Source organism: Oryctolagus cuniculus, chromosome 18, assembly GCF_051225735.1.
Source record: "Oryctolagus cuniculus isolate XC-2025 breed Fujian yellow rabbit chromosome 18, ASM5122573v1, whole genome shotgun sequence".
NCBI classification, from domain to species: Eukaryota; Metazoa; Chordata; class Mammalia; order Lagomorpha; family Leporidae; genus Oryctolagus; species Oryctolagus cuniculus.
In genome coordinates, this window is record NC_142884.1 from 7,789,063 (window position 1) to 7,815,414 (window position 26,352).

At 46.6% G+C, this 26,352-nt stretch overlaps 2 protein-coding genes and 1 non-coding gene across 8 annotated transcripts in view; 1 reads left to right on the plus strand and 2 right to left on the minus strand.

The window, feature by feature from the left end:
* The window catches only part of ZNF613 (zinc finger protein 613), a 41,051-nt gene extending 31,395 nt beyond the window's left edge, over positions 1-9,656 (minus strand). Inside the window, exon 1 of one of the 2 annotated variants that reach the window (XM_008249782.5) lies at positions 8,820-9,656. In XM_008249782.5, the coding sequence (XP_008248004.3) occupies positions 8,820-8,849 (30 nt within the window). In that variant the 5' untranslated portion in view covers positions 8,850-9,656. The remainder of the gene's footprint in view (positions 1-8,819) is intronic. The other variant, XM_089320159.1, reaches the window with a different exon arrangement.
* A 31-nt stretch (positions 9,657-9,687) lies between these two features.
* On the plus strand, positions 9,688-26,056 carry LOC108175768 (uncharacterized). Of its 5 annotated transcripts, none has more exons than XR_016225234.1 (4): positions 9,757-9,851; positions 11,351-11,426; positions 11,511-11,706; positions 23,656-26,056. It is a non-coding gene; the product is annotated as an uncharacterized LOC108175768 (transcript). The 5 variants fall into 5 exon arrangements; XR_016225236.1 differs by lacking the exon at positions 23,656-26,056 and adding an exon at positions 12,678-13,212; XR_007915802.3 differs by lacking the exon at positions 23,656-26,056 and having other exon boundaries at positions 9,688-9,804; positions 11,511-12,415.
* ORYCUNV1R1582 (vomeronasal 1 receptor oryCunV1R1582) lies at positions 18,155-19,048 on the minus strand. Its single transcript, NM_001167269.1, has one exon. The coding sequence runs from the start codon at positions 19,046-19,048 to the stop codon at positions 18,155-18,157; it is 894 nt and encodes a 297-aa protein (NP_001160741.1).
* Positions 26,057-26,352: the final 296 nt, after the last annotated feature.

Sequence of the window (26,352 nt, forward strand, 5' to 3'; positions counted from 1 at the left end):
CAAACTGGCACCCATATGAGATACCAGCATCACAGGTAGCGCCTTTACCCACTAGGCCACAACGCCCCATAACCCTCAGTTGTTGTTTTAAAGATTTATTTATTTGAAAGACAACGTTACAGAGAGAGAGAGAGAAAGATATCTTCCATCCACTGGTTCACTCCCCAAATGGCCGCAATGGTTGGGGCTGGTCCAGGCTGAAGCCAGGGACCAGGAGCTTCATCTTGGTCTCCCATGTGGGTGCAGGGGACCAAGCACTTAGGCCATCTTCCGCTGTTTTCACAGGGCATTCAGCAGAAAGCTGGATCAGAAGTACAGCATCTGGGTCCCAAACCAGTGGCCATAAGGGATGCCAGGTTCACAAGCAGCAGCTTTACCTCCTATATCACAATGCTGGCCCCCAACTGTGTTTTTTTTCTTTTTCAACACTCAGTTTTGATACATTACTTCTTTTTGTGAAAAGAACAAACAGAAGAAGGTTAGGCCTTAAAAATAACCTTACCCTTGCTTAAATTGTTAACCATAAGTGGAATGTATGCTATTTCTAGTAAATGTTTGTATTAGACAAAAACAAAATAATCACACCCAATCAAAAGCACCCAACTGGCATAGAGCTATCCTTAAGGAATCTCCAATAAGACAAATCAATGAAAGGAAATTTTGTAACTGTAACCAAATATGGGGCCAGCACTGTGGAGTAGCAGGTAAAGCTGCCGCCTGCAATCCCGGCATCCTATATGGGTGCTAGTTTGAGTCATGGCTGCTCAACTTCTGATCCAGCTCTCTGTTGTGGCCTGGGAAAGCAGCAGAAGATGGCCAAGTCCCTGAGCCCCTGCACCCATGTGGGAGACCCAGAAGAAGCTCCTGGCTCCTGGCTTCAGATCAGTGCAGCTCTGGCTGTTGTGGCCAATTGGGGAGTGAACCAGTGGATGGAAGACCTCTCTCTCTCTCTGCCTCTCCTTCTCTCTGTGTAACTCTTTCAAATAAATAAATCTTAAAAAAAAAAAACCTGTAACCAAATAATTTCATTGTTTTACTTCTTTATTCAACCTTATTAATATCGGCCTCTTATGCTTAAGAATGGGAACACTGACCTCTTCTGTTTTTTAAGATTTATTTATTTGAAAGGCAGAGTTAGAGGCAGAGGCAGAGAGGTCTTCCATCTGCTGGTTCACTCCCCAAATGGCTACAACAGCCAGAGCTGGGCCCATCTGAAGCCAGGAGCCTAGAGTTTCTCCTGGGTATCCCACGCAGGTGCAGGGGCCCAAGGACTTGGGCCATCCTCTATTGCTCTCCTAGGCCATAGCACAGAGCTGGCTGGGAAGTAGAGCAGCTGGGACTTGAACCAGCACCTATATGGGATGCCTGCAGTGCAGGTGGCAAGTTTATCTGCTATGCCACGGTGCTGGCCCCACTTCTTCTGTTTTAATACTTCCCAATTCATAGACTGCTCTTGGTCAAATAAACTCATGAAAATTATAGGGGCCGGCACTGTGGTGTAGTGGGTAAAGGCACCGCCTGCAGTGCCAGCATCCCATATGGGTGCTGATTCAAGTCCCAGTAGCTCCATTTCCCATCCAGCTCTCTGTTGTGGCCTGGGAAAACAGTAGAAGATGACTCAAGTCCTTGGGCCCCTGAACCCTCGTGGGAGACCCAGAGGAGACTCCTGGCTCCTCGTTTCAGATCAGCGCAGCTTCCGCCATTGCAGCCATCTGGAAAGTGAACCAGCGGATGGAAGACCTCTGTGTGTGTGTGTGTGTGTGTGTGTCTGCCTCTGCCTCTCTGTAGCTCTGCCTTTCAAATAAACAAATTAATTTTTTAAAAAAGAAAATTTTATTTTGCCTCAGATTTTGACTTTGAGATGAACCATCCTGGTTCACAGGAGACCAAGAACTCTCTGAAATAAGAGGGCTTATTGAGCCATTACAGGTGCTAGCCAGAAAGAAAGGACTGGTTCTGGGACAAGTTCCAATAGCCCCCAGGGCCAGGGCTAGGCAGCAGTTGGAAAAGAGTCTGCCAGATCTGCCAGAGTTGGGAAGCATTTGGTACAGTGGTTAAGGCAGCTTGAGACACCTGCATCTCATATCAAAGTACCCGGGCTGAGTTCTGGTTCCACTTCTGATTCCAGCGTCCAGCTGATGCATACCGCAGACAGCAGAAGATGATGGCTAGGGTCTTGGCCATCCACTTGGGAGACTCAGATTGAGCTTCTATCTCCTCCCTTCAGCCTGGCCCAGGCCTGGCCTTGCAGGCATTTAGGGAGGAAAACAAGTAACAATTCACTCAATATCCCACTAGCCTTCCTAACCTTATCAGGAACATTTATGGTAGAATTTAAGCTTTATGACCAGGGAACTCATCAGTTAGACTAGCAGGTGGCCAGTGTCCTTCTGAGGTAGAGGTAGAGGTGGAGGTAGAGGCCAAAATGGAAGAATAAGACTCAAGGTTGCCATTACTGTGTTTTGCTGACACACACCTTCTGGGGTTTTAAGTCAAGGGTTTCAATATAAATTTAGGAAAGAGGAACAGCAATTTTTAAAAAGCTGTTAGCTGAATAGCTTCTCTTTTCTCTTCCTTCATTCATTCTCCAAACTTTAACTAAATTTAGAACATCTAATTGGTTGTTAGTGGCCAGAGCTGTAGTAGTTGTGTGAATGTTAAGTTGATTACGTGAAAACAGAAAACATGTTTACCCCCTATAGCTAGGTGTCCGTGAAGCGGAATTTGCTAGAACAGACAAAAGTGGTTTGGGGCCAGATGGATTCACTGCTGAATTCTACCAGACATTTAAAGAAGAACTAACTCCAATTCTTCTCAAACTATTCAGATCAATCGAAAAAGAGGGAATCCTCCCAAATTCTTTCTATGAAGCCAGCATCACCTTAATTCCTAAACCTGAAAAAGATGCAGCATTGAAACAGACCAATTTCCCTGATGAACACAGACACAAAAATCCTCAATAAAATTCTGGCCAATAGAATGCAACAACACATCAGAAAGATCATCCACCCAGCCCAAGTGGGATTTATCCCTGGTATGCAGGGATGGTTTAATGTTTGCAAATCAATCAATGTGATTCACCATATTAGCAAACTACAGAAGAAAAACCATACGATTATCTCAATAGATGCTGAGAAAGCATTTGATAAAATACAACACCCTTTCATGATGAAAACCCTAAGAAAACTGGGTATAGAAGGAACATTCCTCAATACAATCAAAGCAATTTATGAAAAACCCATGGCCAGCATCCTATTGAATGGGGAAAAGTTGGAAGCATTTCCACTGAGATCTGGTACCGGACAGGGATGCCCACTCTCACCATTGCTATTCAATATAGTTCTGGAAGTGTTAGTCAGAGCCATTAGGCAAGAAAAAGAAATTGAATGGATACAAATGTGGACGGAAGAAGTCAAACTATCCCTCTTTGCAGACGATATGATTCTTTACTTAGGGGATCCAAAGAACTCTACTAAGAGACTATTGGAACTCATAGAGGAGTTTGGTAAAGTAGCAGGATATAAAATCAATGCACAAAAATCAACAGCCTTTGTATACACAGGCAATGCCATGCTGCAAAAGAACTTCTAAGATCAATCCCATTCACAATAGCTACAAAAACAATCAAATACCTTGGAATAAACTTAACTAACCAAAGACGTTAAAGATCTCTACGATGAGAATTACAAAATCTTTAAGAAAGAAATAGAAGAGGACACCAAAAAATGGAAAAATCTTCCATGCTCATGGATTGGAAGAATCAATATCATCAAAATGTCCATTAACCCAAAAGCAATTTATAGATTCAATGTGATGCCAATCAAAATACCAAAGACATTCTTCTCAGATCTGGAAAAAATGATGCAGAAATTCATATGGAGGCACAGGAGACTTCAAATAGCTAAAGCAATGTTGTCCAACAAAAACAAAGCCAGAGACATCACAATACCAGATTTCAGGACATACTACAGGGCATCAAAACAGCATGGTACTGGTACAGAAACAGATGGATAGACCAATGGAACAGAATACAAACATCAGAAATCAATCCAAACATCTACAGCCAACTTATATTTGATCAAGGATCTAAAGCCAATTCCTGGAGCAAGGACAGTCTATTCAACAAATGGTGCTGGGAAAACTGGATTTCCATGTGCAGAAGCATGAAGCAAGACCCCTACCTTACACTTTACACAAAAATCTACTCAAAATAGATTAAAGATCTAAATCTATGACCCGACACCACAAATTATTAGAGAACATCAGAGAAACCCTGCAAGATATAGGCACAGGCAAAGAGTTTCTGGAAAAGACCCTGGAGGCACAGGCAAAGCCAAAATTAACTATTGGGATTGCATCAAATTGAGAAGTTTCTGTACTGCAAAAGAAACAGTCAGGAAAGTCAAGAGGCAACCGACAGAATGGGAAAAAATATTGGCAAATTATGCAACTGATAACCAGAATCTACAAAGAGATCAAGAACCTCCACAACAACAAAACAAACAACCCACTTAAGAGATGGGCCAAGGACCTCAATAGACATTTTTCAAAAGAGGAAATCCAAATGGCCAGCAGACACATGAAAAAATGTTCAGGATCACTAGCAATCAGGGAAATGCAAATCAAAATCACAATGAGGTTTCACCTCACCCCGGTTAGAATGGCTCACATACAGAAATCTACCAACAACAGATGTTGGCAAGGATGTGGGGGAAAAGGGACACTAACCCACTGTTGGTGGGAATGCAAACTGGTCAAGCCACTATGGAAGTCAGTCTGGAGATTCCTCAGAAACCTGAATATAACCCTGTGGTAGAATGAGAAGGCCATGCCAAGGTGGCCACTGGCAAGCAAGTGTCAGTTACTCAGGAATGGCTTTGAAACCCACCTGGCAATGGAGCCTGCCTGGCAACAGGCTGTGATTGGTTGGGGCATAGACCACTCCTTGACCAGATTGGCTGGTCTTGGCTATATAAGATGTTGTTCCAACTGTAATAAATGAGTCTGCAGGCTGCTCGCCTCAAGCCTGCTTTCACCCGACTCCCAGGTCAAAGTGATCAGTTTCAGTTGATAATTGATCATAATGATAGTATTTAGAGTCAAAGGGATCACATAAACAAGACTAGTGTCTGCTAATAGTATCTGATAGAATTAAAAAGGAGAGAATGATCCAACATGGGAAGCGGGATATACAGCAGACTCATAGAATGGCAGATGTCCTAAACAGCACTCTGGCCTCAGAATCAGCCCTTAAGGCATTCAGATCTGGCTAAAAAGCCTATGAGAGTATTTCAGGCATGGAAAGCCAAGACACTCTGGCAAAAAACAAACTAACTAACTAACGAAATGAAAGTTCTCTGTGAGTGAGATCCCAGTGGAAAGAATAGGCCATCAGAGAAGGAGGTATCTTTCTCTGAAGGGAGGAGAGAACTTCTACCTTGACTATGACCTTGTCTAAATAAGATCAGAGTTGGCAAACTCAAAAGGCTTCCATAGCCTTGGCAACTCATGACAAGAGCCTTGGGTGACTACTGACGCCATAAACAAGAGTGTCAATTGTTAAATCAACAACAGGAGTCACTGTGCACTTACTCCCCATGTAGGATCTCTGTCGTTAATGTGTTGTATTACGTGAATAAACAGTATAATTAGTACTCAAATAGTACTTTATACTTTGTGTTTTTGTGTGGGTGCAAACTGTTGAAATATTTACTTAGTATATACTAAATTGATCTTCTGTATATAAAGATAATTGAAAAGGAATCCTGATGTGAATGGGATGGGAGAGGGAGCGGGATATGGGATGGTTGCGTGTGGGAGGGAGGTTATGGGGGGAAAAAGCCACTATAATCCAAAAGTTGTACTTTGGAAATTCATATTTATTAAATAAAAGTTAAAAGTGGTTTGGGAAGAGAAAAGATAAAAAGGTGGGAGATGAGGAAGCACTGATTCCTGGGTAGCTACCGATATATAAAGCAGCAGCTATTATAAAATGGGAAAGGCTGGAGTAGAATTTAGAAATGAATTTAAATGCAAACTAATAGGACAAAAAGTAAAATCCAAAATTTCCTGGTTGTTACCTGCAGTAGCTAAAATGAAAGTAAAAGAAAATGGATGGATGAAATGTCCTGGCTTTTCATTCAGTCTTCTCTGGCAGTTAACTAGCAGAAGTGGAGAGTAGAAAAGAGGGGAGAAGCTAACTTGGCAGTTTCTTTGAAAACAAACACACATTACTTGGCAATCATACTCTTAGGCATTTATCTCAGAAAATAAAAACTTAAGTACATGTAATAAGCTGTGCACAGATGTTGATAGCAGATTTCTTTGTGGTAGCCAAAGACTGGACACAAACGAATATCCTTAAGTGTGTTACTGGTTAAACAAGCCATGGCACATTCATATCAAGGAATCTTGCAAAGTATGCAACATTGCGGGTATAAAAAGGGACTATCAATGCACCTAATAAATTGGGATTACTCTCAAGGGAATTTCATAGTGGGGAAAAAGGGCAAATCTCAAAAGGTTCAAAATATGTATTATGTTCCAACTGTGTAGCATTTTTTAAATGAAACTCAAGGATGGAAAACAGATTAGTGGTTGACAGGAAATAGGGACACGGCAAGCAGAGTATGGATGTTAACACAAAGGGACAGTACAAGGGATTTCTGTGTTGTTGGGATAGTCTGTTTTGCCTATAACAGTGGTTATACAAACCTATACATGTAACCAAATGGCATAGAACCATATACAAATGAACATTAGTGGGATTGTGTATCACTGGTCCTCTGCATAAATTTATGGATTATCCTGTCAATTGCCTGTCTCTGATATGTAAGTTGATACCTTTGTACTGGGGGAAAAGTATAAGGATGCCTGCAATTTCCTGGGAACCTACAAATATTTCAAAATAAAATAATTTATTAAAAACATTTATAGATGTATTTGAAAGACAGAGTGACAGAGACAGAAGGACGCACACTCACACACACACACACACACACACACACACACAGAGAGAGAGATTCCATCTACTGGTTCCCTGCTCAAATGCCTGCAACCACTGGGGCTAGGCCAGGCCAAAGCCAAGAGCCAGGAATTATATATGAGTCTCCCAGGGACCCAAGCACTTGAGCCATCATCTCCTGCCACCCGGACACATTAGCCAGAAGCTTGATTGAAAGCTCAGAATAGCTAGGAATTGAATTGGGCATTTCATTATGGGATGCAGGAAGGCAGGGCTAACCCACTGCAGCATAACACTGGCCCCTATTTTTTTTTTTTAATTAATTTATTTGAGAGGCAAAAACACACACACACACACACACACACACACATGGCCACATCTGCTGGCAGAACCTCATCTGCACTCAGACTGAGGTTTCTACGGGTACGGAATATCTGCTTGCCGCCAATCTTTTTCCTCCCCAGCCCTCTCTGGAAGGCTTCACAGGCTCAGGATATCCCCTAGACTAGTGTAATCAGACGGGGAGAACACCAGGTGCAACGCCAGACAGGAGGACTGCCAGGCATGGAACCTGCCCTCCAGTCACCAGGCGGGGGACTTCTGAGTTACAAACGCTGAGTTACTTAAAGACATTGAGGCTCCTTCCCAGACTTTTCATTTTCTCCTCACACCGGTCTCATGTCCGTCTCCCTAACATCTCACACCTGGTCTCACGTCCGTCTCCCTAACATCTCCTCACACCAGTCTCACGTCCGTCTCCCTAACATCTCCTCATATTGCATTTTAACACAGATTTTCTTCTAGAGAGACTGTATCATTATTAATGATAATGTTTTTTATTCTGATGCTTTGTTATCTAGGGTTTTGCCAAGCCTGGACAGACCGCCCTTTCTAAGGATAGCTAATTCCTAGACATAGCAGAGGACTGGCACCTTTTATGTGCAAATCAGCCAATCCAGATCCCACCATATTCATTATCAAGCTTTCTTGGGGTCATCTACTCCCACGCAGGCAAACCCTACACCCCAGAGCCCACTAAAGTATTCAGACTAGCCAACTCTCAGTCCACGTTCCTTCTCATGCATACCACACAAGGCTCTTGTCCACATTTCTCTCTCCTTCCCTCTGTCTCATGACTAATCCTGGTGTTTTATGTGACTTCCTTGAATAGCCTGCCCTGCCTAATTCTATGGCGCTCTGAATATATACTTCTTTTCCTTAATGGCAGTCATTTACATGTTTGCATTCTATCACCATGCCGATTAAGATTAAAAGAAATCTTTTGGGGGCCGGCGCTGTGGTGTAGTGGGTAAAGCTGATGCCTGCGGCGCCGGCATCCCATATGGGTGCCGGTTTGAGACCCGGCTGCTCCACTTCTGATCCAGCTCTCTGCTATGGCCTGAAAAAGTAGTAAAGATGGCCCAAGTCTTTGCGCCCCTACATCCGCGTGGGAGATCCAGAAGAAGCACCTGGCTCCTGGCTTCGGATCGGCTCAGCTCCAGCCGTTGTGGCCAACTGGGGAGTGAACCAGTGCATGAAGACCTCTCTCTCTGCCTCTCCTCTTTCTGTGTAACTCTGACTTTCAAATAAATAAATCTTAAAAAAAAAAAAAGTCTTCAGTACATATTAAAATAATAGCTTATACTCCCATATAAATGTACAAAAATGAACATTTTGTCACCCCAAGTATGGCAAAGCTGGAGATCCTTAGTTTCCTTAATCTGACGAAATTGCCACACAAGGTATTCTATTTGGCTGATATCTTGCATTTCTTTGATTTCTCCTAAGTTGGACCTTTTATCGGGTGGCAGAGTTGGTTCTGAGGGAAGAGTAAGAGGATGTGACGGTGACTCACCCTTTTGCCCTCTAAGGTCTTACTGCTCATGGGAATCACGATTAAGCTTGCTGTCACGAAGGATTCGGATCAGCATTCCTGTGAAGCTTCCAGTAGAATGCAAATCTCCATGAAAAACGGTCATTTTTTTTTCCTTTGGTCTATGTTCACAGCTTTTGTATCCGCAGCACCCAGAACAGTGCTCGGCACTCGGTGGGCATTTTAGAAACCCTCGTTGGCGAACGAGCCCGGTTGCAGAACTACAGGAAGTGGGTTTGGCGCCGGGGTCCATCCGTCTGGTTGCCCAGTCCGGGCCTCAACACGGGGCACACCCAGAGCCCTTGACTCGGCATCTCCCACCTCCGGGTGTCAGCGCTCCCGGCCCCCTTCTCACTGCGCTTTCTCCCGAACGCGGGGACTCGCTCCTTCCTCGGGGCCTTCTTCCCTAAACCCCCGGCACCCTCAGAAGCTGGGGCGTCGTCCACCCAGCGCGCTGCAGCCAGGGGCACGCCCAGGCCGCCCCCGGCCCCCACGGGATGACCGCACCCCGTGGCTTCCGTCAGGCCTTCCTGGGATCAGAGTGTGGACTTAAGGGCAGCGGACGACGCCCACCCTCCCCGCAGGGACGTGGGCAGCCTCCCGCCCTGAGAACCAACGCAGCGCGGGCGGACCCCGGCCCATGCTAAAGTCCAGGGCGGTGGCTCAGCTAGGCTGCAGCTGCGCTGAAACGGGTCCTCTGCCACTGCTCGTGGACGTCCGGCTTCCCGCGTGAAGCGGGGCCAAGTTTTCAGACATCCTACGAGCCGGCTGGAACAGCGACTCCGCAGCAGGCATCCTCGAGGCGGGCGCAGCTCCATTACGTCATAAAGGGGCGTCCGCGCGCGAGCCGCCGGTCTCCGGGACGACGCGTTCTGGCCCTCGTCGGCCGCCGTTCTCGGGGCTCCCGAGAGCCTCGCGCGCGGCGCGCCATTCGGTTGCCGGGCAGCGGATACCGAGGTCTAAGGAGGTGGGTTCTGCGAGTCGCCGCCGACGTGGAGACCCCGGAGGTCCTCGGTCCGTCTGGGCTGGGTCCTGGGGGCGTTTCCGGACGCGGGAAGCCGCGGTGCGGGAGAGGGGGCGCGTTCGGGAGCGCGTGGGGTCCGTGTCGCGGGAAGCGGTGGGGGCGTTTCTCGCCGGGGGTTTGGTTTCGGGGCGCCGCGCGGGGCTACCGGGTGGGCTGCAGGTTGACGACCTGATGTTGGCGTCCCCGGAGTGGGAGCTGCGAGCGAGCCCCCAGAGCCTGGCTCGTGGGAAGACGGATCCCGCACCTGCCGCTTCTGGGAGGAGAGGCGCTGCTGTTGCAGCCCCGCCCTCGCTGAGCACGCCTAGGGGATGCAGGCGGCGGCTGCAGGTCCTTGGGGAGCCTGTGGGACCGCTGCATGGCGGGGTGGGTGCCCTGGGGGGCGAAAACCTTTTTTTTTTTTTTTTTTGCATTATAGACTTATTTTTTTAAGATTTATTTATTTATTTTACAGTCAGAGTTACACAGAGGAGAGGCAGAGAGAGAGAGGTCTTCTGTCCGCTGGTTCACTCCCCAGATGGCCGCAACGGCCAGAGCTGAGCTGATCAGGAGCCAGGAGCTTCTTCCAGGTCTCCCCACGTGGGTGCAGGGGCCCAAGGACTTGGGCCATCTTCCACTGCTTTCCCAGGCCATAGCAGAGAGCTGGATCGGAAGAGGAGCAGCCGGGTCTCGAACCGGCGGCACTGCAGGCCAGGGTGTTCACCTGCTGGGCCACTGAGTGAGGAGGAGAAAGAAGTTCACGTTGTGCCGCTTGTTGCCAGAGGGGGCTGTCACACAGCAGGAAGTGGGCGTGGCGTCAGATTCTGACACTGCCTCTTAGGGAGGGCGGCAGCCCACACAACACCTGTCACCTCGCCAGGCCCAGTGCGCTGTGTCTGAGGTGGGATATGAGCACCTTGCACAGCGGTGTTGAGGATTAAACGAAAGATGCTTGGTCTTCAGGCGCCGTTAGCAGCACATGGGCATGGGCGGTTTTTTGTGTTTTTTGTTTGTTTGTTTGTTTTTCTTTTCTTTTTTTTTTTTTTTTTTTTTTTTTTGACAGGCAGAATGGACAGTGAGAGAGAGACAGAGAGAAAGGTCTTCCTTTTGCCGTTGGTTCACACTCCAGTGGCCGCCATGGCCAGCGCACTGTGGCCGGCACACCGCGCCGATCCGATGGCAGGAGCCAGGTACTTATCCTGGTCTCCCATGGGGTGCAGGGCCCAAGTACTTGGGCCATCCTCCACTGCACTCCTGGCCACAGCAGAGAGCTGGCCTGGAAGAGGGGCAACCGGGACAGAATCCGGCGCCCCGACTGGGACTAGAACCTGGTGTGCCGGAACCGCAAGGCGGAGGATTAGCCTAGTGAGCTGCGGCGCCGGCCAGCATAGGCGGTTTTAAGTCATTTTCCAGAGTTGCTCTGTTCCTGCGTTGCCTTTCCAACCACTGATCTCCATGAGAACTCAGCAGTGGACAAGAGTATGAAGTGGTTTTTGTTTGCCGTCTCGTCTAGTCTGACTTTTCTGAAACGAGGCCTTCTTGTCCCTTCTGTGGCACACATGGATGGAATTCGAGGCCCTGATATTAAGGTGAGTTCAGATTAGCCATCAATTAGAGGGTTATAGTCCCAAGTACACATCCTCTTCTACCTGAATTGTGTCCTAAATCCACAGGTCCTGGTCTACAGAAACAAGACATTTTCCGTAGAAGAACAAGCTTCCAGGCTTGAGAGGTCACTGCTCATGGCTGCAGCTGGACTTGAGATAACTGACCACACCTGGGCAGGTCCACAGCAGACAGAAGACAGCACATCTTAGAATCACTGGGCCTTTCCAAGGTACAGAAGGAAATGGCCAAGGCCAAGGCGAGGTTTGTTTTACTGACCTTTGGTTTCCCAGTGAATCTGTGAAAGATAAGAAGTATCAAGCTAAATTAAAGAGTGTATGTTGGTAAAAACGGGGATCTGTTGGAAAATAAAGTATAATCTTACAGTCAGGACATAATTAGGAAGGGAAGGTAAGTGTTGTGGCACAGGGGGTTAAGCAACCACGTGGGATGCTTTGCGGCGTGAACCAGTGGGTGCAAGAACTCTGCCTTTCAAGTAGATGGAAATAAGAAAATAAACTTTAAAAATGATTTGATCTTTAAAAAGAAAATTCTTAACGTTGGAGTATAGATAAATGAGTATGTAAGACTCTGCGGGTTCCTTAGCTTTGAATTTGTGTCTTTATTTCTTAGCAGCCATAATGATCAGGAAAAATGTGGGGGCCAGTCCTGTGGCATAGTGGGTAAAGCCACCGCCTGCAGTGCTGGCATCCCATATGGGCTCCGGTTCTAGTCTCGGCTGCTCCACTTCTGATTCAGCTCTCTACTGTGGCCTGGGAAAGTAGTGGAAGATGGCTCAAGTCCTCGGGCCCCTGCACCCACGTGGGAGGCCCAGAGGCTGCCCCTGGCTCCTGGCTTCGGATTGGCGCAGCTCTGGCCATTGTGGCCATCTGGGGAGTGAACCATCAGATGGAAGACCTCTCTCTCTCTGTAACTCTGCCTTTCAGATTAATAAAGAAATCTATGATTTTCAGTGTCTGTGAGCCGAAGGCAAGGCAGTTCCTCTCAGGAGGCCAGCATTTCATCGCTCTTCATCTTGAGGGATTTCTTTTGCTAGCTCTACAGAGAGGTTTTGTGGTAGGCAATGTCCTCAATGTAAACCTTGTAATAAAGGCAGGAGCCATCTTGGTTTTTTCTTCTTTTCATCCTGAATCAGCTAAGTGGCTTAGCCAAAGCAGGACTTGATCAGGTAAAATTCTTCAGAAAGTGTGCCTTGATAGTAGTGCCTTCTGCAGGTCCGACTTTGCCCTGGAAGAACACCGAGTTATCCAGTAGGATGAACGGACTGCTTCGCCTGTGAGTGCGCCTCCGTGAAGACGAATCCTTGCTGTTGATTGGGCAGGACACAGCTGAAAGTTCCATTATTTGGTATCACTGAGCATATAGATAATGACACTTCTCCTTTCAGATTTTTGTTTAAAGATTTATTTATTTGAAAGGCAGAAATACAGAGATAGAATGAGAGAGAGAGAGAAATCTTCCTTGTACTGTTTCACTCTCCAAATGGCTCCAATGGCCAGGGCTGGGCCAGGTCAGAACCAGAAGCTTCATCCAGGTCGCCCTCATGGTAGCACTTGGGCCATCTTCCGTGGCTTTCCCAGCTGCATTAGCAGGGAGCTGGATTGGAAGTGCAGCAGCCGGGACACAAACTGGCGTCCATGAGGGATGCCAGTGTAGCCTGCAGGGACTTAGCCCATTTGCCACAACACCAGCCCCTCTTTTTGCATATTTCTAACCCAAGTTCAAAAAATAAAGTCAGTACCAATTATTTTTCTTTTGGTCTATTTTTTTTTAAGATTTATTTATTTGAAAGGTAGCATGTCAGAGATAGAAGGAGGGAAAGAAGGTCCCCAAATGGGTACAACAGCTAGGAACTCCATTCTGATCTACCAGATGAGTGTTAGGGACCCAAGTACTTGGGCCATCTTCCACTGCCTTTCTTTTTTTTTTTTTTTTTTTTTTTTTTGATAGGAAGAGTTATAAAGGTCTTCCTTCCATTGGTTCATCCCCCAAATGACCACTACGGTGGTTGGCACGCTGTGCTGATCCGAAGCCAGGAGCCAGGTGCTTCCTCCTGGTCTCCCATGGGGTGCAGGGCCCAAGCACTTGGGCCATCCTCCACTGCCTTCCCGGGCCACAGCAGAGAGCTGGCCTGGAAGAGGGGCAACCGGGACAGAATCCGGCACCCAGACCGGGACTAGAACCCGGGGTGCCAGCGCCGCAGGCGGAGGATTAGCCTAGTGAGCCGCGGCGCCAGCCCATTACCTTTCTAGATGTGTTAGCAGGAAGCTGGATCAGAAGCAGAGCAGTCGGGACTTGAACTAGCACCCTGATATGGGATGCCAGCCTCACAAGTGGCATCCAGCTGCTACCCTTCAACCCCAGCCACTGTCTTTGTAGTTTTAATTGCTCAAGTGATGCATAGCTATAACACATGCAAGAGGTTCAAGCACCCAAGAGAATATTCCTTTTCACTCTTCCAACCAAACCCTAACCCAAAGGGTAGCAAATGGTAATAGTTTTGAGATTCCATCCAGTTGCTTTCTGTGATTGCGTGTTACAGACTATAATTGTATGTATTTCTCTATACACATTATGTGTATATAATGGCATATATTATGACTTTTCCATGTCCTGGATTATATTATTTGGGGGCTTAGTTTTTCCATGTAAGAGAATACCTTGAAGTTTATTTCTATCTGTATATATACATCTATCTAGTTGACTTCAGCATTTATGTGTTTTACTATAGCATGGAAATGCTATAATTTAATTCGGTCTGCTTTTGTTGGACTTTTTGTTGTTAGTTCTTTTCGTCTCCTTGACAGGCAGAGCCACAGAGAGAGGCAGAGAGTGTGCCCGTGCATGTGCAGTTCTGTCTGCTGGCTCACACCCTGAGTGCTTGCACCAACCAGGTCTGGGCCAGGCTGAACCACGAGCCTGGGATTCAGTCTGAGTTTCCCGCACGGCTGGCAGGGCCTCAAGCACTTGAACCGCCATTCACTGCCTCCCAGGATGCGTTAGCAGGAAGCTGGATTGGAAGCAGAGGTGCCGGGACTCACTGGCACTGACAAGGGATGAGGGCATCCCGAGCAGTGGCTTAACCTGTCACGCCTGCCCCTTGATGGACACTTAGATTGGTAGCTCTTCACAATACTGAAGAAATTGTGGATATTCTTACTACCAGTGCAGTGTTTCCTATCCATGCAAATGTTGGGTTAGTCTTTTAAGTTAAGGAGAGTAAGTGGAATTGCATGGACGTGTGGTTTATGACAGTGTGTATGATTTACCATGGGGAAAATGATCACACATCCTTGCCCCTCTTCCATATCACTTATTAATATCCACCTCAGTTTGCATTGAAATTGACGATTACAGAGAATGTCCTTCGAGGATGTGGCCATGGACTTCACCAGGGAGGAGTGGCAGTTTTTGAACCCCTACCAGAGGGACCTGTACAAGGAAGTAATGCTCGCGAACTACAGCAACCTAGTGGCAGTCGGTGAGGACAGCGCCGCAGTCAGGCGCCTCTTCTTTCTAGTGAGTGAGACTTGTGGAGTCACTTCCATGCATGATGCTTTGGGCTGCAGCACTGTATCTCAGAGCCTTTTAAAAAGACTAGTGTGGTAGAATACACATAACATCAAATTTACCATCTTAGCATACAGTTTAGTGGAATTAAATGCCTTCATGGGACCTCATTTGTGTAGTGCTTAAGTCACTGCCTGGGATGCCCACATCCTGTAGATGGGTGCCTGGCTCAAGTTTCAGCTCCTACTACTGTGCATGCTGGGGGGTAGCAGATGGTGGCTCCATTGCTTGGGTCCCTGCCAACTCTGGGAGACCTAGATGGAGTCCTGGGCTCCTTGCTTCAGCCTGGCTCAGTCCTGGCTATGTGTGAGGTGAACCAGCAGAGAGAGGACTTCTGTCTCTTCCTATAAAATGAAACTAAGTACATAAAATGGTAAATGCTTTTACAGTACTGTGCACCCATCACCACCAACCTTCTTTCCGTCTTGTAAAACTGAAACTTTATACCATGAAACAGTAACTGCAACTCCTGGCAGCCACCATTCCATTGGCCTCTGTAGTTGCCTCGTGTGCATGGAGTCGTACAGGATCGGTCTTTCTGCAGCTGGCTTATTTTACTCAGTATAATGTCCGCAAGGTCATCCACGTTGTAGCAAATGTCAGAAGTGCCTTCCTTTTTGAGACCACGTGGCACTGCCTTGCCTGTGTGTACCACAGAATGTGTATCCATTCATTTACCAGGGGGCCTTTGGTCGTCTCCAGAGTTCAGCTGTTGTGAATTATGCTGCTGTGACCATGGCAGTCCAGTCATCCCCAGGTCCTACTTTCAGTTCTTTGGGGGGTGTACTTGAGTTATGAATACACATTGTACCTTTATTAATGATATCCAAGCCATACCAGAAAATCTAAAATTGTCCATAACTGGAGGATGGACACGCATATTACAGCCTATACCTGAGTGTCGCTCAGCAACAGAAAGGGATGAACTAATGATATACAGAGTCATTACTCTCCGTGAATTAAGTCAGACAGCAGGCAGGAATCAGAGCGCCCATGGGTAACTCCATTTGTGCAAATTACTGCAATGTGGTTACCTAACACAGAAGTGGTCTCAAGGCAACAGAAGATGAGAAAGGGAAGTGTGATTGACTTTCTGGGTTCATGGACATCTACAGATGGATTCAACTGATAGCTACGCAAAGGTAAGTGTTTGTAAAACTCATCAAATTAGAGATGAAAACTGATGCATGCTATTGTGCAAATTATACCACAATTTTGCAAAACTATTACCAAAAAAATAAATACAGGCTGCTCACCTCTGAAGACTACCATGGAGTCTGAATGGGAATCTCAAATCTGTGCCTTTCTTTGTGAGACTTATTTCATGCGCAACCTCTGCTGGATCTCCCATGTACTCCAATCAGTGTCAATCATTAGAGAACTAACCTGGATTGGGAAGAATTCGTTTACCACAGAGAGTACAGCAGAGGGTGTGACTTATCCTGAATCCCAGACATTTGTGTTTTGTGAGCACTGTGATGTAAGGGTCAGCTTTTTTCCACCCTGTACGGGCGACTGTCCCAACAGTATGACTTACATGACTTACAGTCTCTTCCTCACCACCCATTCGTGCCATCCCTGTCACAAGTTAAGTGTTCATATCCGCATGGTGATGAGTCAGCACTCCATAAGTCTGTTAAGTGTTCCTATCCCCACAGTGATGACTCAGCACTCCAGTTCTCCAAGATTCTGTTGCTTGTCCCTGGGTCAACATTACCCCGACTCAACCATGAGAGCATTCTAGTTCTAAAAATCTCATAGAGCAAGGCCTCATACCACTCATTTTCTATAGTCTCTTTGTTCTTTTGACCCTTTGTATTTTCATATAACTTTTTAAAAAAGATTTTATTTATTTGAGAGGTAGAGTTACAGACAGTGAGAGGGAGGACAGAAAGGTCTTCCTTCTGCTGGTTCACTCCCCAAATGGCCACAACAGCCGGAGTTTTGCCGATCCGAACCCAGGAGCCAGGTGCCTCTTCCCACTCTCGTACATGGGTGCAGGGGCCCAAGCACTTGAGCCGTCCTCTGCTGCTTCCCCAGGCCACAGCAGAGAGCTGGATTGGAAGAGGAGCAGCCAGGACTAGAACTGGCGCCCATATGGGATGCTGGTGCTACAGGAGGAGAATTAACCTAGTGTGCCACAGCAACGGCCCCTCACAGAACTTTTTAAGATTTGCATTGGACATGGAATTTGTAAACCATTTTAGCAAGTCATGAGCTTGTTACACTGTGAAGTTTTACAGTCCATGGACAGTGCATTGCTCCATTTATTCGGCTCTTCACTAACGTCTGAGTAAAGTTACTGTCTTTGATAGAGGTCTTGTACAGTTTTATTGGATTAATTCCTTGATACTTGAACTAAATCTTAAAGTCATTGCTGTTTATCATTATATAAAACTGAATCCAATTAATAATTGTCCTGTAAATCATTAGAACTTCTAATATGTTCCCAAAATTATTTCTACCCAATCTACCTCCATGCTTACATAAAATATTACAAAGGAAAAATACGATCAGAATGCAGCTGGATAATGTTAATAGATGGACTGTGTTTGTTTGGTTATACATCTGACTTGGAAGTGAAGATGAAAGCTTCCACACGGCAATGCCAGTATCATACACGTCTCCCTCTTTTTTAAAATATGTGTTTATTTATTTGAAAGACAGAGGGAGAAAGAGAGAGAGATGGAGAAAGAGGGATGGAGAGAGGTCTTCCATCCACTAGTTTGCTCCCCAAATGGCCACAATGGCCAGAGCAGAGAGGATCTGAAGCCAGGAGCCTGGAGCTTCTTTGGGGTCTCTCACACAGGAGCAAGACCCAAGCATTTGGGCCATCTTCCACTGCTTTCCCAAGCGCATTAGCAAGGAGCTGGATCTGAAGTGGAGCAGCCAGGACTCGAACTGGCGCTCACATGGGACGCCACCACTGAGGGTGGTGGCTTTACCCACTACACCACAGCACTGCCCCTCTTACAAATCTCTCTATCATTGTATTTTGAGTGCTGTCTTTACATTCTAGACATCCACAAGTCATTATATGAGTAAGGGAATAACCAGGTGATTTGAAAGAGAAACCATTGCAAGTGAGATCATCTGTAAGTTGCAATTCCTTTCTCTCCACTTAAAAACACAGAGTCAGCGCCCGGGGATCTCGAAGCATCAGTATAAAGGGGCTGAGGGTGGGATAACAGGCCGCCACAAAGGTGGGCACATGCTGCAGCCAGAGGTGAGACTGGGAAAAATAAATATCAGAAATTGTGAGGACAGAGTTGGTGAAGTAGAAGAAAGTGAAGGTGCCTGCTAGAAGCAGGATGGTGTGCGTGGCCTTTGTCTCTGGGGAGAGTCTGTGGGCGCCGCTGTGGCTGTGCACATGCTTCACCCGCTTGTGGTGCCTGTGCAGGAGAAGCACCATGTAGGCGCTGGCCGCAGCCATGAGCACCATGAATGCCACGTCTGGGAAGGTCAACAGGACCACGTATATTGCAGCATTCGTCTTAGGGATCTCGGAAGAGCACAGTCCATAATGCTGCATGCTCGTGGAGTTGAGGCCACGCGGACGGGCCTGTATTTTCAGAGGAATAAAGAGGTTCATCAGCAGGTTGGAAACCCAACACAGAAGGCACGAGAAACGCACCTTCCTCCGAGCTATGTCCTTGAGCCGCATCCACCCGCCACCTGCGGGGCTGACGGTGAGTGCCTGGAAAACACTCAGGAGGCAAGTGGTGCAGAGAGAGAGGCCCCGGGCCATTCTGTGGATGTAGTAGACAAGTTTACACGCAGCGTCCCCAAGGACGTAAACCACTCCCCAGGTAAATATCATCTGAGGGATCCCCTTGAAGAAAAGAACCAGGAAGTTGGCCATGGCCATGTTGGCCATGATCAGATGTGTGGGCCGCAGCAAGTGGCCAGCACAGGCCATGGAGGCGTAGCTTGAGAGGAGAAGGGTATTCCCCAGGACCCCAATCCCATTCTGGGCCAGGAAAAACAGCCTGAGGATAAAGTCACCGAAATCCATTCTCAGGCCTCGCAGGGGCAGGTTACTGACTCGAAGGTCCCCATGTTAGAGCTCAGCATGGGCTGACTCCGACAGTCCTGGTTCTAACTGGGACGTTCAGCCCTTCACACACTGTCCTGAGGACCACCCCATCGACGGCCACAACTCCACCAGGAAGCTGGGCATCGCCATTCAGGGAGCCGCCCTGCCAGCTACTGGGCCATTGCTTACCCGTTTGCCAGTCCTTCACTGTGTCCTGACGTAATCCCCAAAGTCAAGTCTTCTCTCTCATATCAAAGTGATTTCCCGAATATTCACCACATTCCAGGAAAAGCCATCAGTCCTCGGGCCTCAGACTCCCTAAATGGTGTCAACAGCCAGACCTACGCCAATCAGAAGCCAAGAGCCAGGAGCTTCTTCTGGGTCTCCCACGTGGGTTCAGGGGCCCAACCACTTGGGCCATCTTCCACTGCTTTCTCAAGCCATAGTAGTGTTCTGGGTCAGAAGAGGAGCAGCAGAGACTCAAACTGGCGCCCATATGAGTTGCCTGTGCTTTAGGCCATGTCTCTAAATTGCTGTGTGTATTGCAGCAATTTGAGATAAAGATAGACTATATATATACATATAAAAAATATAAATATGTTTAGAAATTTTTGTGCTTAGAAATTTAAAGCATTCTTCATCATACCTCCTAGGACAAAGAAAAGATATTAAGAAAATCATATACGATGACCATGGGAGATTTATACCAGTAATGTAAGGACAGCTAAATATTACAACATTTATCAATAAAATTTGCCATACTGATATTAGGAAGAAAATTCATGTGACTGTCTCCCCTACTACTTTGAAAAAAAAAAATGGGGCAGGTGTTTGGCCTCACAGTTTTTTTTTTTTAACTTTTATTTAATGAATATAAATTTCCAAAGTACGACTTATGGATTGCAATGGCTTCCCCCCCATACCGTCCCTCCCACCCACAACCCTCCCCTTTCCCACTCCCTCTCTCCTTCCATTCACATCAAGATTCATTTTTGATTATCTTAATAAACAGAAGATCAGCTTAGTATACATTAAGTAAGTTTTTCAACAGTTTGCTCCCACACAGAAACATAAAGTGAAAAATAATAGATGATTTTTTTTAAATGATGATGAAATCAGATCAGACCTATTGTCATGTTTAATCCCAGTGAGAGTCAAGTTGGGAATTGATAATTTCTTTTTTTTTTTTTTTACAGAAGATCAGTTTAGTATGCATTAAGTAAAGATTTCAACAATTTGCACCCCCATAGAAACACAAAGTGAAATATATTGTTTGAGTACTCGTTATAGCATTAAATCTCAATGTACAGCACATTAAGGACAGAGATCCTACATGAGGAGTAAGTGCACAGTGACTCCTGTTGTTGACTTTACCAATTGACACTCCTGTCTATGGCATCAGTAATCTCCCTATGCTCCAGTCATGAGTTTCCGAGGCTATGGAAGCCCTCTGAGTTCTCCGACTCTTATCATGTTTAGACAAGGTCATAGTCAAAGTGGAGGTTCTCTCCTCCCTTCAGAGAAAGGTACCTCCTTCTTTGAAGACCTGTTCTTTCCACTGGGATCTCACTCATAGAGATCTTTTTGCCAGAGTGTCTTGGCTTTCCATGCCTGAAATACTCTCATGGGCTTTTCAGCCAGATCCGAATGCCTTTAGGGCTGATTCTGAGGCCAGAGTGCTATTTAGGACATCTGCCATTCTATGAGTCTGCTGAGTATCTCACTTCCCATGTTGGATCACTCTCCCCTTTATTCTATCGGTTAGTGTTAGCAGGTACTAGACTTGTTTATGTGCTCCCTTTGACTCTTAGTCCTTTCATTATGATCAATTGTGAACTGAAATTGATCACTTGGAATAGTGAGATTGGCCTCACAGTTAAACCATGTCAAAGCCCGCACTTAAAATCCCATTCAGCTCCCATTCAGCTTCTGCTCATGTGCGCCCTGGGGGGCAGCAGTGACGGTCAAGTAGCTGGGTCCCTGCCACCCACGTGGGAGACCGGGATTGTGTTCCTGGTTCTGGGCTTTGGCCCTCCAGCCACTGTGGGCATTTGGGGATTGGGCCAGCATATGAAAGCTCTTTCTGTGTAACTGTTTCATTCTTTCTGTCTGTCTCTCAAATAAATAAAATTTTAAGAAATTAAAAAAAGTTTTGACAAAATATCAACATGATTAAAAAGACACTACAAGATAAAGGAATGTACGGATATCCTTAGTGTGATTATTTGTGAGGAGACTTCAAAGCGTACATGGAAAATGAGATGAAAAGATAAGTTTATTTAGTGCATATTATGAAAAGGCTATGCAAGGAATTTAAAAAATCAATAACAAAATATTTAGCCATTTTGCATGAACTTTTTGAGGTATTTTGTATATGTAGTGTGTTCACATTTATATGTACACACACAGGAGCACTTTATTAAGAAATAGTGCAGAGGGGCCAGCGCTGTGGCATAGCGGGTGAAGCCGCTGCCTGTGGCACCGACATCCCATATGGGCACCACCAATCCAACTCCACCTCCAGTCCAGCTCTCTGCTACGGCCTGGAAAGCAGTGTAAGATCGCCCAAGTGCTTGGGCCCCTGGCACCCACATGGGAGACACAGAGGATCTCCCAGCTCCTGGCTCCTGGCTCCTGGCTTCAGATCGGCACAGCTCCAGCTGTTGCAGCCAACTGGGGTTTCAACCAGTGGATGGGAGATTCTCTCTCTCTCTCTCTCTCTCTCTCTCTCTCTCTCTCTCTGCCTTTCCTTCTCTCTGTGTGTGACTCTGACTTTCAAATAAGTAAATCTTTAAAAAAAGAAATAAGTAGTGCAGGAACAAAGAAAGAAGACCACTACTTCAATTAATGCTGTCCTATAAGTATGAGTTAATGTAATTGTTCAGGAGAAAATAAGTAAGCACAACAATTTTAAAAGAAGTAGAACTGTACCCTTAGATGATATAATAGTAAGAAGCCTCTAGCTAATCAATGTTAACTATAGGTGAGTTTAGAAAAGTAACAACCTAGGGGCTGGCACTGTAGTGCAACGGGTTAGCGCCCTGGACTGCAGCACTGGCATCCCGTATGGGCACCAGTTTGAGACCTGGCTGCTCCTCTTCCAATCCAGCTCTCTGCTACAGCCTGGGAAAGCAGTAGAAGGTGGCCCAAGGCCGTGGGCCCCTGCACCCACATGGAGGCCTGGAAGAAGCTCCTGGCTTCAGATTGGTACAGCTCAAGCCATTGCAGCCATCTGGGGAGTGAACCAGCTGTTGCAAGACCTCTCTTTCTCTCTGTGTCTTTCCTTGCTCTGTAACTCTGACTTTTTCAAATAAATAAATCTGTAAAAAAAGAAAAGTAACAATCTATGAAATTAATATATAAAAATCAACAGTCTTCATACACAGAAAAACCAGATCATGGTAGAGGAAATTCTACTTAAAAACCAACAAAAATGTATAATTTTTAAGAATTAACTTAGGAAACATCATAGAAAAGCATGATATTAACAAACTGTAAACACTCCAGTAGCCAAAGTAAACATGATCAAGTAGAAGGCATGCTTTGTTTTTGGATTTGATATCTGAACATTATAAAGATATTAGTTCCCCATACTTTCACTGAAAAATTTAAGGAAGCAAGTATATATAACACAATGTTTTTCCTGGAACTGAGCAAGTGGATACTAAAATTTAAACAGAAAATAACATGCACTGTTAGGAAAAGTGTAGAAGAACTATGAGCCATGCGAGAGCTCTACCACACATGCAAACGTACTTCGATGTCTCTGTAATTAAAACAGTGTTATACAGGTGTATAGCAGAAAAAAAACAAGTAGTGAAACAGATGAGAGCAGAAAGAGATCTAAAATGTTAAAGCAAACCATCCATGCAAATTTTAGAAGGTAACACGGGTGAATTCCTCCATGACTTGGGCAGAGAGAAAGGCTTTGTAGCTATGGCTCAAAATCAGTAGAAGATAAAAGACTGAGAAGCTTAACTGCATAAAACCAATTCTGTTTTTTTTTTTTTTCATGGCCAAAAATACTAAGCAAAATACGAGAGAAAGGACAGGTTCTGCGTCAGGTATAGCTGGAAAAATCCTGCTGAAACACCTCTCTTGCAAAGGAAACCACAGACGGCACAGGATGTAAAACACGTTGCCTATAATTGCACTAATGGGTGGACAAAAGTGGGCAGATCCCGGAGATGTGGTGGCAGGGAAGGAGGGTGAGTTTTCTAGGGGTGTGAGTGCCTCTGAGCCTGAGGGCGCGCTGTGGTGAGAACATTCAGAGACTAAAGCCAAAACAGATCCTCGGAGTCCTAGTGATCAAAAGAACCGAAGAGGCAGCGGCGTCCAGGATGACTGCAAAGCCTGCAGGGTTAGGAGGAAGCCGTGACCAACAGAGCCACAGAGGGGGCACCACACTTTTTAACTGCAACTCCTGTGCCAAGTCTCTGGCCCGTGCCTGAATGCCCACGGGGCAGACGCCAAGCATTCCATGTCAAACCCAAATACACGACCGATATTCTGGAATATGCAGTTTGTGTTTAACCGGTTAACTGCCTGCTGAAGGAAAAATAACTTCTTTTCTGCTTCTGTTACAGAAACGGAACAGAATCCAGTCCCCCCATGTGCAGCATACCACCCCATAAACATGTGCTAACCATAGAAGCACACGGGGAAATGCAACCCACGTTTGAGACAAAAGGCCACTGATGCAAACCAAACCCCAGAGAGTCAGGATGCTGGACTCAGCAGACGACGGGTTTAAGGCAGATGTATCTGTGGTCAAGGGGGCAAAGAAGGTGAGTAAATGAGGAGAATCACACTAGGGAACCGAATGAGAACTCTGGAACTGAATGTACAACCAGACAACAACAGGAAGTCACACCAGCCCCCTGGTCTGGGCTGCTGGAAGGAAGGACCACAGCCCCGTAGCTCGAAGGTCAGAGATGCACGACTTGCAGCTCTGGGCCTGGAAGGCTGAGCTCAGGCCGCCTGCACAGTGCCCTGCTGACAGATTCTCTCCTTATGTGCCTGTGTGAAAAGAGGGGACGGGAGCCCTCCAGGGTTCCCTTTAAAGGCACAAGTCTCTCACAAGAGTCCCTCCAGCACCCCTCAAAGGCCCCACCTCCTAACACTGCCACTTTGGGGGTTAGGATTTCCACACAGTTTCCTGGGGGACAGAACCATTCAGCTGCTGCACTGACGAGGGGGAGAGCAAACCTCAAGAAGGAAAGCAAGCAGCAGAGCCCGGAGAACAGAGGTGGAAGATCTGGGTCGGAGAGCGCAGCAGGGGCCCCGGGAGAGGGGCCCGCAACTCTGATGCCCGCCCCCACGTCTGCATCCCGCGGTCCGGTCCGCGTGTCCTGCTGCTGGTGTTTCTGCTCCAGCACCCATCCAGCCGGCCCTGCCTGTCTGTCAAGACAGCCTTTTCTCTGGGGTTGCAATGCGGGCTCCATAAAGAGCAGAGAGACCTGAAGATGGGAATGCTGAGCCCCTGGTGGGGGAAGTGGGGACAAGGAGAAGAGAAGAAACACAAAAGAACACCTCTCACGGTGACCTCAGCCGTCATGACCATGCACCTTTTCCCCACGTGAGTACACCCTTGGATCAACACTCCAGAACACGAGAGGAAACGTCACCTCCAGCTCACGGCTCAAACCCAGGCTGGGATTTGTAAAGGTGACCCATGGGGCTCAGGCATCAGTTCCAAATCCTAGCCGTGATCCAGGCCCATGAAGATTCAGCCACTTCATGCTTTGCAATACCAGAAAAAAAAAACATACAGTGGAAGTTTACTGAACATGGACCCCGTGCCAGGCACTGCGCTAAGGGTCAGAAATACATTGATCCATTTAATCCCTAGATAATCCAGTGAGCCAAATACGGTAGTCACCATTCTCATTAGGCAGCGGATCACAATGGGGCACAGGAAAGTCAGGTTTTGTCCAAAGTCACAGTCCCTTGTGGTGGATGATGGGGGGCTGATCCCAGATCTGAGGGGCCCTGTCTATATCTCAGTGTAGAGGAAAACTCCCACAATGCAACTCAGGGTGCCTGCTTTTCCCCCATGTGCTTGGTGCTACATGGTTTTCTCTTTATGAAAAAGAATTTTTAAAACCGAACAGCAGGGACAGTAGTAAGGCAAAGATCAAAGTCTGAGCTTTGCAAGTGCCATAGAGGCCAACACTATGAAAAAATGAAAAGTGGAATGAGCTTATGAAGAACAAGCCAAATACAGGGGTGTCAGGCGGTCAGACTTTGTACATAGAGCCAGGGACAGTGACATTTGAAAGAGCTCCTGCCTGCAAAAATACTGGAGAAATCCCTACTTCTTAAAAAGGATAGACCTGGAAAAGGTAGAATAGACTTGGGATTGACCTTGTCCTGTGAGGGAGAAGCACTGGAGAGAGATGGAGAAGCTACGTGAGTAGGGAGACAGAAATACAGATAAAGAAAGGGTGACGTTAGGGCAGAGGTACCAGCTTCTCTGTTTTAATCCACTTCCCAAAAAGTGGCTTCAGGTCCAGTCAGAGAAAATACCAGTAGATACAACTGATGAGTGACTTTCTGTGTGAGCTTTAGGGCTTGGCACAGGCCTCTCATGTAAGACAACACTGAATGCTCAGTGTCAAATGATATTCTTGGCCAGCGCTGTGGCACAGTGGGTTAAAGCCCCGGCCTGCAGTGTCAGCATCCCATATGGGAGCCAGTTCGAGCCCCAGTTGCTTCACTTCTGATCCAGCTCTCTGCTGTGTCCTGGGAAAGCAGTGGAAGATGGCCTGAGTCCTTGGACCCTTGCTCCCATGTGGGAGACCTGGAAGAAGCTTCTGGCTCCTGGCTTCACAGCACAGCTTTGGCCGTTGCAGCTATCTGGAGAGTGAACCAGTGGATGGAAGATCTCTCTCTCTCTCTCTCTCTCTCTCTCTCTTATTCTGTCTTCTCTACCTCTCTCTGTAACTCTGTCTTTCAAATAAATAAAATAAATCTTAAAACACACAATAGTCTTACTACATTTTACATGGATAGAAAATAAGCCACAGATTTATATAACATTCTGGAAAATGCAAATCCACCCACAGCAAGAGAGAGCAGCTCAGTAGCTGCCTAGTGGCTGGGGGAGGGGAGGGAGGGAAGGAAGGTTTACAAAGAACACAAGGAAATGTGTAGGGAATGCTCACTGTTTTGATTATGGCCATCGTTTCATGGGTGTGTCAGTTTGTCAAACCTTCTCAGATTGTACGCGGGAGACTGTGCACTCTGTTGGTTTTCACTTACATCAAGATGCAAAGGGCAAG

What these genes read in the sequence shown, in the direction of transcription:
- ORYCUNV1R1582 (NM_001167269.1), bottom strand. Translation starts at nt 19,048, where the DNA reads ATGGATTTCGGTGACTTTATCCTCAGGCTGTTTTTCCTGGCCCAGAAT.